Below are 18,243 nucleotides of genomic sequence, written 5' to 3'. Positions count from 1 at the left end.
TCCCCAAGCAGGAAAGCAAAGACTGCCTGAACATTTCAGCTGCAGTCTGCATCAAGACTATTTAGCTCCTTTCATTTCCAAATGCACAGGACAGGTCTCCAACATACAGACAACAAATCCCCACTAGCCCATTCTTACATTCAATTTGCCTAACAGATCACTCTACAGCAAAATTCCACGCTGCAAGCACATTTAATAAAATCATAGCGACAACGGCTTAAACGGCGTGTTAGTTAAAATTCCTGCAATGCCTATTATCGGTGGAGTTACATGATATGGGAAAGGTGGCGTGCCCTAATGAAACCTCACGCACACAGCCAACAGACTGCAACAAAGACTGAAACATCACATGAGTGCTCCCACAGAAAAACAATTTAAGACGCAAACCCTGTCACCCTTGCCTCCCAAAAGCCAGTCTGGCGTCATGTAAGTAAAAGCCCTACTTCATGTTACATTCCTGGAGCCGCAAGCAAAGGAAAAGAGAATTGGTAGAGGAACTGTGTGCTCGGCCCCAGCACAGAGGCATGCTTTGCATTCTTAAGCAGCCCTCTCTGAAACCAATCATCATTACTTGCTAATTGGCTGGAAGGAACCTCACTCAAGCCTTGACAGCCAAAAAGAAGTACACTGACTTCTGGTGACCATAGGAGACAGCACAACTCCTGCGGCTGACAGCTAAGTGGGGGCAAAAATCTGCATTAAAGCTGCGCAGTTATTTAATTGTGACTCCTTACGATAATCAAAGTACTAGCAAAAAAGATGCACAAGACAGGAGAACTGAATTACTCATGACCAAGGCAGGTACAGTGCAGTAATTCAGACGCACATTTACACAAGTCAGTCCTTGCATCAACGCTGTTAGAAGCAAGGACTAAATTGCAGAGGATCCTTAAACCATCTTACTCCTAAAATATTTTGCTCTAAGGTAAAACACGCACCATGTATTTTAAAGCATTAAGACACTAATTCTATAAACAATAATGCCTCCAGCATGCACACCGCGCACACTGGAATGGATTCCTCAACTTGGCCTCATCATTTATGCATCTGATGAAACAAACACTGACAGCTTTTTTGCATTTGTAAAGGCCCCACAGCAGCTGTGGTGATCCCACCATAGAGCAATGAATTAAGCCTGAAACCCAGCTGGGTCTGCACAGAAGCCTTTTTTGCACAATACAGCAAGACTATCATTGTTAACCTAGGCATTATTGTAAAATATTCTGCATTACATTAAGAACGGAGATAGAGATGCCCTGGAAAATTAGCTTTAATAGGCAATTTATAACATTTAAAAATATGGATACCACATTGATTGTAATTGACAACAAATTTCATAGTTTCATTTACCCACAACCAGAGTGAATCAGGTAATTACAGAATACTACTTCAGCAGGAAACAAGGCAAAAATTAAGAAATAATCCACATCAAAGTATAAAATACATTACAAACTTTTATAAAATAAATTTATAAACATATGTGTGAATTTCAAATAACTATCAAAATTACCAGCTTTGAAATGAGAAGGGATTTGAGACAAAATCTTAGAGGAAATGGACATATGATTGTTTTCATCTAATAGAAATCTTAAAGGTTTTTTTCAGGACTAAAGCAATAATACTTAGGTAGCATTTTTTCACTTTACAAGGACATAAATATGTAATAAAAAAAGAGCCAAGAATAACTCAGGAAAAAAATTGAAAGTAATTAACAAAAATTTTTCACAGACAGAATACATTTGTTCAAAATTGAAACTCTATTCTTCCATTGCATTTAACATTGTATTTAAGAGGCCAGAAAAACCAATATAAAAGTTGCCTACTTTGTAAAATAGACTATTCAACTCATCTTAGTTAGTTATTAAGAACACTTTTTTAAGACTGAACTACAAAACCAACTATTTTTCAGGTATGCACAGAGACATTAAAAAAAACTAATTTGTATTAAACACTTAAAAGAATTTAAGGTGCTACCCTACTGACATGAAAAAAATTTATGCCTGTCCTCACAACTGCTCAGTGTGAGGAAACCTTTCTCTGGGTCCCACAACAAAAATTCACTTTCTGATTTCAAGAAGTACATAGGCGGGTATTACATGTGGTTTGTCTTCCCCCCCATTTCTCCTTCATCTAGAAGATTACTCAGCTGAGTGCATATACTCTCCAGTGCCAACTTCATACAGGCTTACCAAGGAAAGGTACCTAAAGAGAAAAGAGCCCTGATGAAGCAGGAGGAGGAAAAAAAAGTCACAGGGAACAATTTGGAAATAAGCAGACAACTTAGAGGTCAGAGTATGGTTAGCAAAAATAGCAAGATGAAAAGTATCTTCCATTTACCATTTTTGAAACACACGCATTTCTCCACAACGTAGAACTATCTAACCAAAGAAACTAAATTCTTATTAAGAGAAACCAAAATTACAGGCAGCAACAACAAAAAACCTAATTCCTTTTATTTGTGGCATTGCCTCTGTTCCCAGATCATTTTTATTTTTAGCAGGAGGAACTGAGGGAAAAGGAATAGAGAGCAAAAGGTAAAAAAGTTAAGGAGGTTAAAAAAAGGGGGGGGATGGGATATGGGATATCAGGGATTAAATGCACTTCAGACTCTGTGCCACATTTGGCTAAAATGAAGCAAGATCTGATTGGTAGCTTTTGAACGTATGACCCTCCAAAGGCAAGCTGTCAGCTCGATAACAGTCAAAGGAAATAAATGAACAACTCTGCAGTGTTCTGAAACTCTTGCGTAATGAAGTTCGTTTCATCCTGGAAAATGGCTAAAAAGCACAAATCAATGAGCAACCAACCTCCTATCATTTTTATTACAACAGTAATACTCATCCAAAGGTAGGCTGTTATTAAACCCTGGTAATATTTGCATTGGTCTTCCACATGAGAAAGTCAAAAACTGACAATAACAAGGAGACTCGCTGTACTGAGAAAACGTGGGCAGAACCACTTTTCAGAAGTGACAATAAAGCAGTTCTACAACCTAGTCCAGGAATAGCCAGACACATGAATCTTCTACAACAAGAGCTGTGAGATTACCAATCCTGCCAACACAGTAACTGTGCAAGTTTACTTCAATGGGCATTAAGACATGACAGGCACTGGAAAAATGTATGAAATGAAGCAATATAGCATTACACTTTGCTCCAGAGAACTTTCTCATGCCGTGGCATGAACCAAATATGAAATACATCAATGTAAGAAGACAAAGTTTTGAGATAGGCAATCCTGAGAACAGACACTTGCAAGAACCTAAAGGCCACATCACTGTGGAAATTCTCTTGGTTTCTCTCTAGGGACTTCCTGCATGAACAAACAATCAAACAAATTTACAAAAAGGCGGGGGGGGGGGGGGGGGGGGGGGTGGGGAAGAAAGAAAAAAAAAGGCAAAAAAAAAAAAGCAAGCAGCCATGCAAGTTACAGCAATCTGGGAGATGTAGATTTAAAACCCCGTTTTTGACAGTTTTATATTCTCTTATCTGTGACAGGATTAGGAGCCCTGATAAGAAGTCCACTATGAGATTTCCCTTACTAGATGTTGTCCTACGTTCTAAGCTGAATGGTAGATCAGTCAGCCAGTATTAGCATTGTTCTTACAGTCTTTGTCTCAAATAATGACAGACATTCCATCTTCCTTCTTACATACTTAAAAATTTATAAGATCCTACTTCTTGTTTCAAAGGATTGCCTCAAGAGACCACCTATTATTTTGTTCTCCTTAACTAGACTAGTTTATGCACAGGCTTAACATTATTCACATATGTTGAAATTAAACTATGTATTAAATCCCCCAGATCACCTGCAAATCTTTGCTTTTACTGAAGATGATCTAATCACTGAGAAAGTCAATGGATTGGAAATTTGGAAACCAGCTGAAACTCTCTTAATGGCATTCTTCTACAGAAGAGTGACCTTTTAAAGCAGAAGTGCTACACTGCATTGCTTCAGCTCTGTAACACATGGGCTCCTGACCAAAATACTGGGTCTTCTCTTTTGGGGAAAAAATACCTGGACATTTGGGGACCATGACATTAAGGAAGAAGCAGTACAGCACCATGAAGTCTTTTAAGAAGAAAGGGTAACGTTTCAGCCAAGATGCGATTTACTGCTCCATGAGAACAGAAGAATAGTGACAAATCACCTGTACAGAGGATGGTTGGGAGGAATTTCAGAACACCTTCAAAAGCATGACTGAACACACACCTTCAAAGTTCTATTCCAAAGGCAACAGCATAGTGTGCTCATATATATTCTTCCATTGTAAAAGATGGAGAAGCATTTCCCTCCTACACTATCATGTCCATCAGACAAGCTGTAGCTGACCTTCTGAAGACATGACCACAACACAAGTAAAAGCAGCAAAAGTACCACAAAGATGGCTAAAGACAGGGACAGTGGTAGGACCTCAGGACCAGGAACTCAGGGCAAGCCCTCCACCACATGAGCAGGACTCCAAGCACTGAAAAATATTTTGGCCATTTTTCTGACATTATACTAGCCTTGGTTTCATGAACTGTGCTGGAGGGCAGGTTAGCTCTCCAGAGCTGAATGTACTCCTGCTCCCAACAAAGCCCAAGATGAAGCTGCAGTCATGCTTGTAGACTGTAATCAATAAACATCAAGAAAGGAAAAGGAATCAACAAGTATATAAAAAAATATGCTGGGGGGGGGGGAAGATATGGGGACACACATAATTGCTTACATGACAAACACATTTCCATCTTTTGCACCATAGATAACCAGCTTTCACAGGAGCCAGCTCAAGTAGTATGTAATGAAATACTAAGTATGAGATCAAGAAATTATATTACCCAGAAGACTTTAGGATACCATATTTTTCATAGCATATTTCAAATCATATTCCTGCTCTCCAAAGCAACAGGGTCCAGAAATCATATATATATATATATATATATATATATATATATTTGTATATATATATATATTTTTAAGTCTGTCACCCAGGTTGCAAGAAATCTGACCATCATTAGTTATTTTGGGAGATCATACTCAAACAAAGAAGACTGCAGACCCCCTTTCAATAATGGAAGCTATGCAGTGGCTTTTATCATTGGTCAATTGTGTCACAAAATGCTGCTCTTGACTGAAAGAGCATGAATATTAATAGCGTATAAATAAAAGTCTTTAATGTACATGAAATATGAAATTAGCTTTCCCTGAATGCTCACATCAGCAAGATTTGATTTCCCTAAAGTTCATAAAAGGACTGTAAAAAGGTAACAACAGAGCCACGTTCTACTTTCTTCCACAGTATTTGTGCATTAACAGTTTATTAAGCCTTGCAAAACAAACACACAGCCAGTATTTTCTATAAACAACACTCAAATTCTGCACACAGGTTGAGAGACAAGTATTAACAGTACAATCCCTCCCCTTCCAAAGTGTTTCCTATGGATCTGCTCCTGCAAATGAGCTGCATGAACCTTGCCTCATCTCCCTGTCCAGCCTTCGGGAAAAGAAAATAATACTGCAATGATAGTCCATTTTGCTTTCTTGCAAAGAGATGGCAGGAACTTTATAAGAGCTGATTTCCTTAGACAAGGACAAAGTGGATAAAGAATCTCAGTCAGGATTACACAGAAATGAGAGAGAAAAGCACGGAAGTGGAAGACAAGAACATAGGGGAGAGTGAACTGTAAAAATGCCAGCACTGTGCACACATGCACACTATAATGAAGAGTAAGCAAAGAAAATTAACAGTTATTACCTATAAATAAAACATTAAGAGGCTGAAAAAAAAAAAACCTGAAACATTTCAGAAAAAAAAAAACCCAAAACAGGCAGTATTACATTTAGTAAAGCCATTAAAACCATTAAATGGCTATCAACCTTTCAGAAAACTAACATTCCTGCCTGCAAATACTTGCACACACTCTTACACAGGAACAACAAAATCTCAAGCCCTGAAAAGCACTTCGGCATGTGCTTAACTCATAAGCTCCAAGTACTTCAATTGACGTCAGTAAGAGTATTCATACATTTGAGACTGGCACGTGCTTCAGTGCCTTGCTTGATCAAAACTGAGAGCGCCAATTCCACATCTTTTTAATCCACAGCAAAGCCAAAGAGGTCCTTGTGCCTTGCTGCTCCTTTAACTGTGTCACTAAAAAGTCTTGTAGGCTTGCACTGAAACCAGACCACTTAAAGATGAGAAGGTAGAAGAAAAAAGAGCCTGGGAATAACTACTCTTTAAGTCTCATAATTTCAGTGACCCTATTTCACATGCAGCTCTTTGGCTGTATTGATATGGCCAAAGCACCATACCATGAAGGAATGATTCATAGGGTCAACCACTGCTGGCTTCAATGGTGAGAAAAAAGCATGTGATGCCACATCCTGCTGTTTCTATAATTAAAGGAAGCCTTGGTTTTTGTAGCTTTTTGATTTGACATAGTTCGGCCTTCTCACACTACTTGGGAACCCAGGGCAAAAATACATCAGCACTTCAGTTCGTGTGCACATCCAATAGACATGAGTAGTTTTAACATGAGAAGCTATCTGAATTTATTATTCAGTGGTACAAAATAAAACAAATAAAGCCATGGGAAATCTCTGGATGACTTCCCTTATGTAAGCAGGTTCTTATCCTAATATGTAGAAAATAGAACAGTACACTGGCTTCAATTCCACAGCAGAGCTCTTGCATATGGGATGGGTGTGTGTAGCTGAAAGAAAAAGAGTAGCAGTTCTTCTACCACATTTAACAGTGGAACTTAGCCTCCAGTAGCACAGCTATCTTAATTTTCTTTTCTTCCTCTTTTTATTTCTCTCGTTGAAATACAAAATTGTTCAAATCCTCCCTAAGCAAGCGTAACATGTAACAGAAGAACATTTTTAATTCTATTTTAACTGATTTTAGCAGTTTGGAAATTATTATAGCACTGCCATCATCGCGGGCACAAACACCTTTAGCTTCATTTTCACCTGTGAGGCCTAACTTTGTTTCAATGTTGTTTAATATTCACCATGCTTCCAGCAGTAAGGCAGTACAGCGAAGTCTAAATCTTAACAACCCTTAAAACAGACAAGGACAGCTAATTTTGCTTGCTATGAAATAAAACATGTATCTTGACTCCTATTTAGTCATAATTTCGCAGTCCATTTAAATTCACTCTATTGCTAACAGATGCAATCCTACCCCTCCCTTGTCACTTTACTGGGTGTCCCTGTAACATTTTCCCAAGACCAAGTATTTTTCCAGCTACATCACAAACTGCAATATTAAATGAATCCACATTAAAAATCACCCACATTTTGTCAGTTCAGTTTTTACCTGCAAAGTCCCCAGTGTGAGGTGGGAGCGATCACCTGGCACACTTCAGCCTGCAGAAGGGGAACAAGCAGCCAGAGGGAAGGCTGAACCACTTCTTCCAGTGCAATGCAGGCTCAGAGTTAACCACAGAATCACAGCACTAGGCTGTGGTCTCCACATTCAAAATGCTGTTACTGAAGGCAAAAAACTTAAGTGGAACACAGGACATCCAACCATATCAGGAAAAAGAGAGTAGAAAAGGAAAGGACAGCTTCCCTTGACAGCTACTTCTTATTTTGTTGTTTTTACTGGTTCAAGGCAATACAGATTTGGGAAAAAAAATAGCTGCTTCAAAATTATTTGCCATTAGGATAACCATTATTTCTTCCAAATTATAAATAATTCACAAGTTACTATAACATGCCACAAGTCCAGCTTTTAAGTTACATGAAGTTGCTTGTCTTACAAAGTGATATTACTATGTCTCCATTATAAGCTGAATAACTACAACAAAAAAATTAACATTGGCTTTCTGAGACCAGAGAATGTACCTTTCAGTTGTGGCTATAAAGCAGAAGTTAGTTGGAGAAGTACTTCTTCTAATAATTTATTAAAAGCTCTACTATGCCCAAACAAGATTGTAACAAGAAGGCAGTCCTTCTGCTACTGCGGGAACCTTAATCTGAAGTTTGAAAAGCTTTGACCAGTCTGCAAGGTGGCAACAGGCCATGAGAACTATCATCACTATCACTACACTTCAGGAGGGGGTAAAAAAATGACTATCAAACAGAAAACCACATCTCAGGTGTCCATCTAGGTAATCCACATGTGAAATACACTCAAATTAAGGCTGGTCACCTGGAACCCACCCAAAAAAGGAACTTCGTATAACACCAGCTCAGTTACCAGTCAACTTAAAAAACAGTAACAGAAAGCATTCTTTTCACTTGGCTTTGAGTTTTATGAACTCAAAAGTCTGAATCAAGTTTTCTAGGGCTGAAATCAAAACAAAAGTAGGTTGGATTTTTGGGGTTTTTCAGCTCAAGATGAGTTAAGACGCTAATTCATCTGGCATTTATGTGCAGAGTCAAAAATTCGTGTTTTGGGGGTTTTAACATGCATGCTGCAGCTGAGAGATTTGGCTTACAACTTCAGCATACCAAAAAGAACAGTAGGACCAAGTGGCTGAAAGTAATACCCATAAAATAAAAACACCAAGAAAGAAGGAAACATGTCCCTTCTCTAAGTCACCCTCAGTCTGTCTAATGGGTACCTTATAAAAAGAAACAAAGCTATAAACATGAGGTGGTAGCCTGCAGCACCTTAAAAATCTAAATGCAATGAACTATGTGAACATAAGGACTCCTAGTTTTAGAACAGCACAGGAAACTATATGCTAAATATAACAACTAATAAAAATAATGATAAGCATCTCAAAGAGTGAGAGACTGAACAGACTCCTGTCCAAGACTCATGGTTTCTGTCCACTTCAATAGTAGCAACCTGAAAAAATATTTGTACATTGCCATTGACTTGATTCACAGGCTTTACATCACCAAGTTCCTCACTGCAATTCTTAAACATGCAGGCCATTCCAAAATGTGGCTAGAATATTGTAATTTAGCTGCTTATATGGAGTTGTCAAGGTCCGGGGCAAATTGAATTCCTGCCACCTGGGAGCCTCAAAAGCTTACTCTCTTGGCTGGACTCCCCCAAATGCAGCATAACTAGCAAGATGCCTAGCACAAGACTAAAGTTTACCCAAGGCGGTAATAGATTTTTTTGTTATCCAGAAAAATAATAAAGTACAATCCTCAAAGAGAAAAGAAAGTCCTTTCCATAACATACAAATGTGGGAAAGGGCAGAGAAGACCATCCCATTCTTGTGAGCAGTGAAGGAAAAAAATAACCTAATCAAAATGCCAGTACACAACATATCCAGAAATATCGTGGAGCATGTATCCCTTACCCACGCACATAGAACTGCTTCAAAAATAGGCACAGAATAAGCATATAGTTGAAAGAGCTGATAATTTCTCCCAATTCACTCCCATCATTTTTAACTGAAAAGCAGGCACTGCCTCAACACTCATCTGCAAGCAAAGCTAAAAATGAATTGCTTGCAATATATAGTTATCCTAACTTGGCCCAGACAACACAGTATCAAAGTGCAAACTAAGATTAGTAGATTATGTCAGAATGAGCTCCCATGGTTTATTTTTGAACGCTGTAAATATCGTTAGCCAGTCATCATAGCGTGTGTGTGCCAAAATACGCTAATCTCCTGCAACTATCACGTCATCCAAAAGATGTCAGACCAGAAAGGCAAGCTTAAAGAACTGAAAGCAGAGCACCAGGGACTCAAATACCACAAACCCTCCCGGAGTACAGCAGCAGGCCACAGTTTCTCAACTTCCTATTATTTGCATTTCTTCTCAGTCACAGATCCAAGGCTGTCTTTTTTACAGAGCAAATCAAGGGAAGAACCTGGCAGAAAAGATGGCAAGAAGCCATGCAGAAAAGACGAAGCAGATTACAGAGGAGAGACATTTAGAAAGCATTAAATCATGACTCTCAAGTGATGCAATTATGAACACTTCTGGGGGCATCATCACATTTCTGCTGAACTGATTTTAGCAGTGTCAAAATGTCCAATTCTGCCTGTAGCAATTCTACAGGCACTAAACTGAACCTGACCAGAAACTACACGAGCTCCAAAGGTCTGACCTAGATGCAGAAAGTATACAGAGACCTTAGTTTAGCTTTCTCGCTTCATCTTCAGTGTATTTTTAATCACAGAATCCCATTTTTATGCCAACTAAAAGGAGGTTTTTGCCCCTCAGATTAAAATAGGGGACATTGTTTGTGACGCATCAAACAATAGTCCAGGGTGAGACATTTGCTGCACAAATGCTGAAGCAGCTTTACATCTTCTCTATGTGTACCAATGAAACAATGATTTCCACCTGTGCCTCTTTCCCTGCTTTCGTGCTCAGCTAGGCTGGTCACTCCAAATGGCTTCCTGCAGAAGCATAAATTAAGCCAATAAACTTGGCACGGGAGCAGATGGGGTGCACTCCCAGCATCCGTCTGCTCACAGACCAAGGAGCCATGATCCCGAGCCTGGAGACACAGTGCTCAGTGTGGCAATGCTCCCAGCCACTGCTCAGCTTTGCCACTCATCATGGCCAGCCACCCTTGTAGAGCAACTTCAACAGCAGCATTTTACAGCTTCAGATCCCTTTTATGCATAGGGAAGAGTCAGACAAAAAGACAGGACACGCAGAGGGGAGGAGAGCTAGCATATTTTCAAACAAGACCTCACTGCTATAATTAAAGGGTTTATTCCTTTCCCACAGCCCACACTGAAAATACCAGGCCTCTGTCAGATTACTGAAGGAACAACTTCAGAACAGGATGTCATTACACAAGGGAAAGTGTGAAACCCGAGCAAGTGAAACAGCAAATGGTTTTAAGCCTTCTACCTACTGCTTCACTGAGGAAACATTTTTGTGACTGACTGAAATAAACTCACCCCTCCAAATGAAAACCAAGAGGTCCCAAATAAAACCTGCCTGTTAAAAACCAAGAAGGATTGCATCCAATACTCCCAGAAGCAATAAGCCAGCAAAACAACCAACCCATCAAAGATCTAAGAGAACACCAAGTAGATTTTGGCAATCATATTATTTCCTGTATCTGCATTTCAGTGCCAAGTAATCCTCACATACTAGACCTGAATTTTACAAGTAATTTGCAGATTTTAAGTTTCCTGGTGGCTTCCTACCACTTAAAAATGCTTTAAATAAAAAATGGTGGTTAAATACAAGTCCGTGTGTACCATGTCCCATCATTCAATGTGAACATTAAACTCCAGGTACACTTTACCCTTTTCTCTAAAGTCCTTAACAACAGGTTTAAAACTGTCAAGCTGAAGTTTTGGCCTGTGCGGTAGGGACATTTAGAGCCATCAGCACCAGGAAACACTTAAGGGAAGTTCAGGTTTGGCAACACTGAAATTCGCATTAATAGACCCGAATTTTAATATCCCGTTAATCTTACACAGAGGCAGTCAAATCCATCAGCACTATTGTTTTCAGACTGTCTGCCCACTAAGGCAAACAATGCATCATTTACACTTGGTTTACATTTATAGTTAGGAAGCAAGCCATGCAAAAGACTAAGGGGGAGAAACCAGAATGTTTTAAATGCAAATTTGGAGTTTGAAGAATCGAGTATTCCTCTGCAAATTCCACATCTGCTAGATCACACAAAAGCTGGGTGCTTGAAATAAAAAATAATAAACGTGTCTCTACTTTCCCTTTCTCTATTTTAAAATTGCCTTTAAAGCCTTTCTTTCACTTGACTGCTGCAAACTGGAAACTTTAGAAATGAAAGCAGCTGGTCTTTCCCCTATGTCAAGGTGTCTGAATTCAGTCACTATACAATAAAAATGGGCAAAAGCAAACCCCAAATCAACCCCCAAAAACATGTCCTGCCTCCTCAAGAGCTTTCACTTATGTTCAAGGCAGGAAATAACAGTAATGTGTATAAACAAAACATAAATTTTAACGCGGATTCTCTTTAGCTTCAGACTATGAGATTTAAAAATTGACCTACTTTATGTAATACTCCCACAGCTGAGTCATCACAGTATCAACTGGTCTCTATCAGCTGCAGGGTATGATCATCTCTTAAAAAAAAGTAGAAGCATCCATACTGAAACGCCTGTTTTATTATGTTAAGAATATAACGTTAATCTAACAGTCCAGACTGTAACTGGGGAGGGAGAAAATTTTGAAGAAAGTTGAAACTACATAAAGTAGTCTCTTATAATGTAGATGCCATGCCTTGTAGCAATAGCCTGTAAGCTACAGGATAGAATACTGGAGAAGGCAGCAGAAATACAGATTAGTTCCAACTCTGCCGCTGTTACAGCATGTAGCTTCAGGCAAGTAATTTAGACTTCTTACTTTTTCATCAAACAATAAAATGGAGGGAACGCTACTGCCTTACAGAATCAGCTGACGTTTATACCACACTTTAGCATATGCATAACATTTGCTACTACTGCAGAAAAGGAAGGGGTAATATGTTTTTAATGCTGGCTTAGTAGGCCTCACAAGAGAAGGTGAAAGTGCTTAATGAACATTAGAAACTCTTCACAGGGGCCTTGATTCACTCTAATTCACTCTGGGCAGCATCTTACTGCTCCTGGCTTGCAAACCATCAGAGTGAGCAGGAGTCTATTAGTATCTCAGGGCAAAGCATCTGTTGATAGCCAAACATTCATTTAAAGAAAAGAAGTATTTTAATTATTAGTTTCTACTTATGTACTATCCTATAGCCACTTACAACATAATGCTGTAGTTTCAAGAGACCAGAAGAAGGTTAAGAGGAACCCAAAAGTAGCTCTCGAGTGCAGCTAGCATGTTTAAGTTTTTCCTACAGGAAAAGAAAGACTTGAGCAGCTATGCTGCTGGAATTGTTATTGCAAGTGTGAAATAGACTCAACAGAAAAAAGCCCCAAAAGGTGATGAGAACGAATATGCAACTCACACTGAATACTATCTCTGCTGCCAGCAGCCTATTTACATTATTTCTTGTAGGAAGTGGTCAAACTTAGAGCCTGTCATCAGTTGTGGGGATGGGGGAAAGGAATGGCAACCACTCACAGGAAAAGAAGCAGGGCAGGAGGCTCCAGATGAAGCCCTGGAGTGCCCAGGGTCAGGCTCCTGCACAAATGCCCACGATGCAGAAGAAGGTGGTGGCGCTGCAGAGTTATCATCCTCCCCAAAACCCCCTGAGCCCACATGAAGCACACTCAAATAAAGAGTCTTGTATCAAAGGCTGCAGCAGGCACAGGAGCTCTCAGATGTCTGCAGCATGCTAATCCTGGCCAGGCCTTGCTGGCTGTCTGAGGGGCTTACCAGGCCATCCGTAGGTGAAGCGTGTCACCTCATGGCAGACTACAGCACTTTTACTTCTGCAAGGACAAGGAAACAAATCACACGAGGTGACAGTAGCGACATTACCCCTTAATTATACTTCACCATCTGCTACCGTGGCAGAAGCGTGCAGGTATTTTAAGGCGGTAATCCAAGTCTGATACTCTGAGACTTAAGCTAGCAAGAACAGATGATTTGCTATTCGAGCACCACAAAAATGGTCAGAAAAACGCACCTGTGAAATTACATTCAAGACATCAAAGCTTTTGAATCAAGAACTATTAATTCCAAACGCATACTGAACGCAGTCTGGCTTCTTGGTGGATGCTTTACAAAGCTGTCAGTTTTGTGAGGCTGGAGCCAAAAGGCAATATTTGATATGTAAAGATGTTTGAGAAGGAGGAGGGTAAAGTGAGAAGAAAGAGTTGTATGAGTCAGCCATGGATCTTTTAAAAATTAAGTGATAGCGTTTTTAAACCACAGGAAGAAAAGATGCATACACGGATTTCCTCATTCCTGGGTTACCAATCGCAAAAGATAACACTCCCTCCCTAAGTTTAAGAGAACTTTCAATTGAGAGCACTTACGGAGCAGGGAGCCTAGCACCTAGCCCTAAGACGGCAACCCACAACACAGAGGCTTCACTCCATTGTTCTCACTACCTTCTTGTTTTCAGAATTCATTCCGCAAATACTGAAAAGAAAAAATACCAGAAGCAGCAGCCTGAACAGGCTCCACTCCTGACACTAGGCCAATCTAAGCAGAGGTTGGATGGGGCTCTGAGCAACCTGATCTAGTGGAGGGTGTCCCTGCCCACGGCAGGGGGTTGGAACTAGGTGATCTTCAAGGTCCCCTTCCAGCCCAAACCGTTCTGTGATTCTATGATTCTGTGACAACCAGCACTGACATGACAGGAGTGGGGCCACGAACTTGGTGCCCGTGCGGCAGCTCTGCCCTCGCTCCTCACGGCAGTGCATCACCTCCGGCCTAAGGGAACCAGGGACTCGGAAGTGGGCAACAGGGCCCGACACCGGGAGCATTGTTCCAGGTGCAGGCGAAGCTTGTGCTGGCACCGGCGAGGAGGAGGAGGAGGAGGCGGCGGCGGCGCGCTCCGCCGGGCTGCCGTAGCACCCGAAGGTCACGGGCAGGAGACGTGCCAACACGCGTGTCGCCACAAGGCGACGTGACCGGCGCTCTCCTCCCACCCCGAAGGCGGCAGGGCGGCCCCGCACCTGCTCACCTGGCCCGGGCCGCCCCCTCGCTCCGTCCCTGCCTCCCTCCCCCGCGGCGCCGCCGAGCGCTGCCCCGGGGGCTCCTCCCGCCCCCGCCCCGCCTCGGCTCTGACGTCACGGAAGGGCGGGGGGGGCGCAGTGCCGGGGGGGCGCCGAAGGTTCCGCGGCGCGCAGGCCCGTCCCTTTGTGACGTCACGGGGAACGGGGCGAACCTGGCCGGGCGGCGGCGTGGCCGGCGGCCCGCGGGCTCCGTCACAGCCCCGGCAACCTGTTGCTGCCGCTGCCGCCGCCAGCGCGCCCCGCCGGCACCGCCGCCCCCTGCAAAAAACGAAAATGGGGAGGGGCTGGGGGGGGGGGGGGGGGAAGAGGAGAGGGGGGAGAGGGGTTAAATAAAAGCGCCGCCGCGAAGTTGTGAGCGGGAGAGCCAGCACCCCTGCACATTGTCCGCCCTCGTCTCTCCTGCCTTCCTCCCCCGGGAGTCGCGCTCTCGGCCCCTGCCAGGCGGTGCGGGAGCGGCGCCGCATTGTTCGCCCCGGGGGGAGCCGGGCTTTGGGGTGATCTCTCCTCCTTTTCCTCTCGCCCCCCCTTCTTTAATTAATAACACCGCGGTTTCCTTCCCCCCCCCCCCCACCCCGCTTTTGTCTGCCTGCCTGGGAAACGTGGACGCCTCGCGTGTTTCGCCAGACTTTCCACCCGCCGTTCCCGTTTCGATGCCATACTTTAAAGTCGCCGGCCCCGGGCTCCCCTCTCCTCTGCAATGCGGATGTATTTTAATTCGGAAATTTAGGGGGGTGTGGAGGGGGGGGTGAAAAGGAGGAGGGGGGCCAGCTTCGACATAGCCCGCAGGCCCCCCCTCCTCTTCATCCCCAAAACCACACACACATCGTTCCACCACCTCCCCCGGCCAGCGTTGCAGCGGGGCGGGCAATCGATAGCGGCAGTCAGCTGGAGTCAACTGCAGTTTTTACCAAATCTATAGAATACCGAGGCAAAGTGTCCCGAAGGTCACCCTCCTTGCCAAGGGACAACCCTCCGCTGAAAGAAATCGGCGCAGACGACAAGACGCGATATAAACTACAACTTTTAAAGCCTCGCTTCAAACACACCCAAAAGCGAAGATTTATATATATTTCCCCCAAAATCCGCCCCCCAAAATTTGGTGTTGTGGTTTTTTGTTTAAACATGGAGATAAAAATCATTATTCGCTCTACTGCATATATGGGTAATCCCCTCCGCTTTTCCAAATGTAAGGAAAAACTGTCCTGTGCCAATCAAAACGTAACTGGAGCACGAACAAAAATCCAACTACCCATCCACATTTATATGTTTAAAGGATTAGACAATTAGGAGGGATTGGTTAAGCGGCTGAATAAAGAGAGGCAGAAATACAGCCCAGGCTGCGTTGGATTAGCCCAAATTTTCGAGCCATCATAATGAATTATTTTTAAAACAGCACCGAGCCATTTTCCTCATTATTTCAGTCAATCCCGAGGAACGCGCTGCCCGTAAGGCGATCCCCGGCTGCTCCGGTGTCTATCGCAAGGCAGAGCAGCCGAGGATCGCACACAGGAGAAGGGGATGTGGTACTGGAGAAACCAGCTCGCCATAACCAGACACTCGGTTTCAACTTAAAGGGCTTCCAACAACCACCGCCGCCGCTTCACCAGACGGGGATAAACACACGTAGATAATTAAAAAAAAAAAAAAAAAAAAAAAAAAAGAAAAAAAAAAAACACCAAAAAAACAATCCCAACAAAAAAAACCACCAACCCAAAAAAACAACAACAAACCTATTTTAGCATGCAAAAGCACAGAATTAAGAAAACCGCTTGAAAATGCAGTTCGGTGACACTATCGTGGCAGCCCCCCCAGCTCCTCGCGTTTCATCTAAAACTAGATTATGATTGTGTCATTTGAGGTCAATACATTTATTCACTAGAGGAATCGCTACACAAATCTGGTTTTGTAACCGAACTGGATAGCAGGCTTCCCCATTAAAAGGGGCCTCTGAAACTCCCCCACCACACCACAGAAAAATCAAATTCAGCATCACATTTGTTCCCAAAGCCTTAGAGCTGCAAGATTAGCTATAAACTTGACATTCACTGCCATTTCCTAAAACTGGGAGTCAAACGATGTATGTTATGACCACTTACGTATTTCTTTTGAATTATATTCCTCTTGGGTCTTTCTTTGCTCATTCTGGTATCCAAATTCTGATTGCAAAAGGGGACAATTGCTTCATGAATTAAAGCCGAGACAATTAAAAAAAAAATTTAAAAATACCGAAAAAATCCAGGGGGGAGGGGGTTGTTTGTAGTGGTATCTTGTAATCCGACTTTCTTTCCTCACAATGTGATTCTCCTAGCAATAAATCCGAGAAATGGGGGACGAAAGGAAAAAAAAAAAAAAAAAAGACGAATGCGAAGGAAACAAAAAAAAAAATCACTTTAGTGAAGCATTATAATGGAAAAATTCCCCCTAAACACAAAAAACGACGCCCTTGATATCCCCTTTTCTCTTTCTCAAGCCGCCTAAGCGATCTGCAGGTCCTTAGTGTCAGAGCTGTAGTTACATCTTGGAGGAGGAAAGGGGCCGGGAGGAGAAGATAAATAATCGGGACGTTGGAAGTCACGTTTGTGCCGCTGCAGCAGGGAAAGCGGCAGGGACAACTCCAGCAGCGGCGGCGGCTCCGGCGGCAGCAGCGGCGGCGGCAGCGAGGGCTGCACGCACCGTGTGTGTCTCCGCTCCTCCAGCTCCCCCCCAACCAATGAGAATAGCTCTCCGCCAGCAACTTTAAATGGACCTGGCTCTTTTTTTTTTTTTTTCCCCTCCTCTGTTGTTAATATCTATGTCTGCGTGCGTGCGTGTGCGCGCGCGCGTGTATGTGTGTGTGTATATATATATATATATATGTATGCGTGTGTATATATATACACACACGGACACACGGCACACACACATACATGCATACACCGGCTAGGGCTCGCCCTTAATTCCCAACCGGGGCAGCAACCGCAGCGCCCGGCCCTTCGCCGCGCTCAGCGCATGCAACAGGCCTCGCCAAACACTCCATGCGGGTCAAGCGTCATGCGCTTCCCTCTCCCACCCCCCACCCCTCTTCCCACCTCCCTTCTTTCGGCATTTAAGCGTGGCCACCCGGCAGCCAAGGTCGCCGCGAGCCCTACGCCGAAACCCGAGCGGGGAATTTGACGACGGTCCCTCAAGAGCGCAGCACGCTCTGTCGCCGTGCCCTGCCCCCCTCCCCGCCCCGCTGCAGCCTCCTCTCTCCTCCCGCCTGCCAAGGGCTGTCCTTCCGCTCCGTCCTTGCGCCCGCCGCGCCTCCCCCGGCTTCGACACGCACAGGGGGCCCGCCGCGCTGGCAGCACCTGAAAGTCACGTTTGGCCGCGCAGGCCCCAAGAATTGTCCTTGCTCGTGGGGAAAGTTGTAGTTCTCTCGCCACAAAATGGCGAACGGCGGAGAACTACACCTCCCGGCGTGCGCCGCGCGCCCAGCGGCCGATTGGCTGTGGGCAAGGAAACCCTTTCGCCACGCTCGTCCTTCCCCAACCCCCCTCCCCCTCCCCGTTGGTTCCCCTCCCGCTTGTCTCCCCCAACTTTCCCCCCTCCGCGGCGCTCGGTGGTAGAGGCGGGGGGCCGGGGGGCAGAGGGCGGGGGAGAGGTACGACAGGAGAGGGAGGAGGAGAAGGGCGAGGGGAAGTTTATTGGGCATCGCTGACAGGGAGTTGGGAGGCAGGCAGGCGCCGCGGGAGGCTGCAGG

The 18,243-nt window shown here is 43.6% G+C and overlaps 1 protein-coding gene across 2 annotated transcripts in view; it reads right to left on the bottom strand.

The window, feature by feature from the left end:
• Nucleotides 1-17,931, bottom strand: part of JARID2 (jumonji and AT-rich interaction domain containing 2) — a 211,329-nt gene extending 193,398 nt beyond the window's left edge. Inside the window, exon 1 of one of the 2 annotated variants that reach the window (XM_053967043.1) lies at nucleotides 17,852-17,931. Coding sequence is in view for 1 of the 2 variants with exons in the window: in XM_053967034.1 (XP_053823009.1) it covers nucleotides 16,619-16,663 (45 nt within the window). In the remaining variant the exon portion in view is untranslated. Of the gene's footprint in view, nucleotides 1-16,618; nucleotides 16,866-17,851 lie in introns of those variants that run through there. The other variant, XM_053967034.1, reaches the window with a different exon arrangement.
• Nucleotides 17,932-18,243: the final 312 nt, after the last annotated feature.

This window comes from Vidua chalybeata, chromosome 1 (assembly GCF_026979565.1).
Source record: "Vidua chalybeata isolate OUT-0048 chromosome 1, bVidCha1 merged haplotype, whole genome shotgun sequence".
Lineage (NCBI taxonomy): Eukaryota > Metazoa > Chordata > Aves > Passeriformes > Viduidae > Vidua > Vidua chalybeata.
Note: the sequence above shows the minus strand (reverse complement) of the source record. Positions and strands in the feature narration are given on the sequence as shown.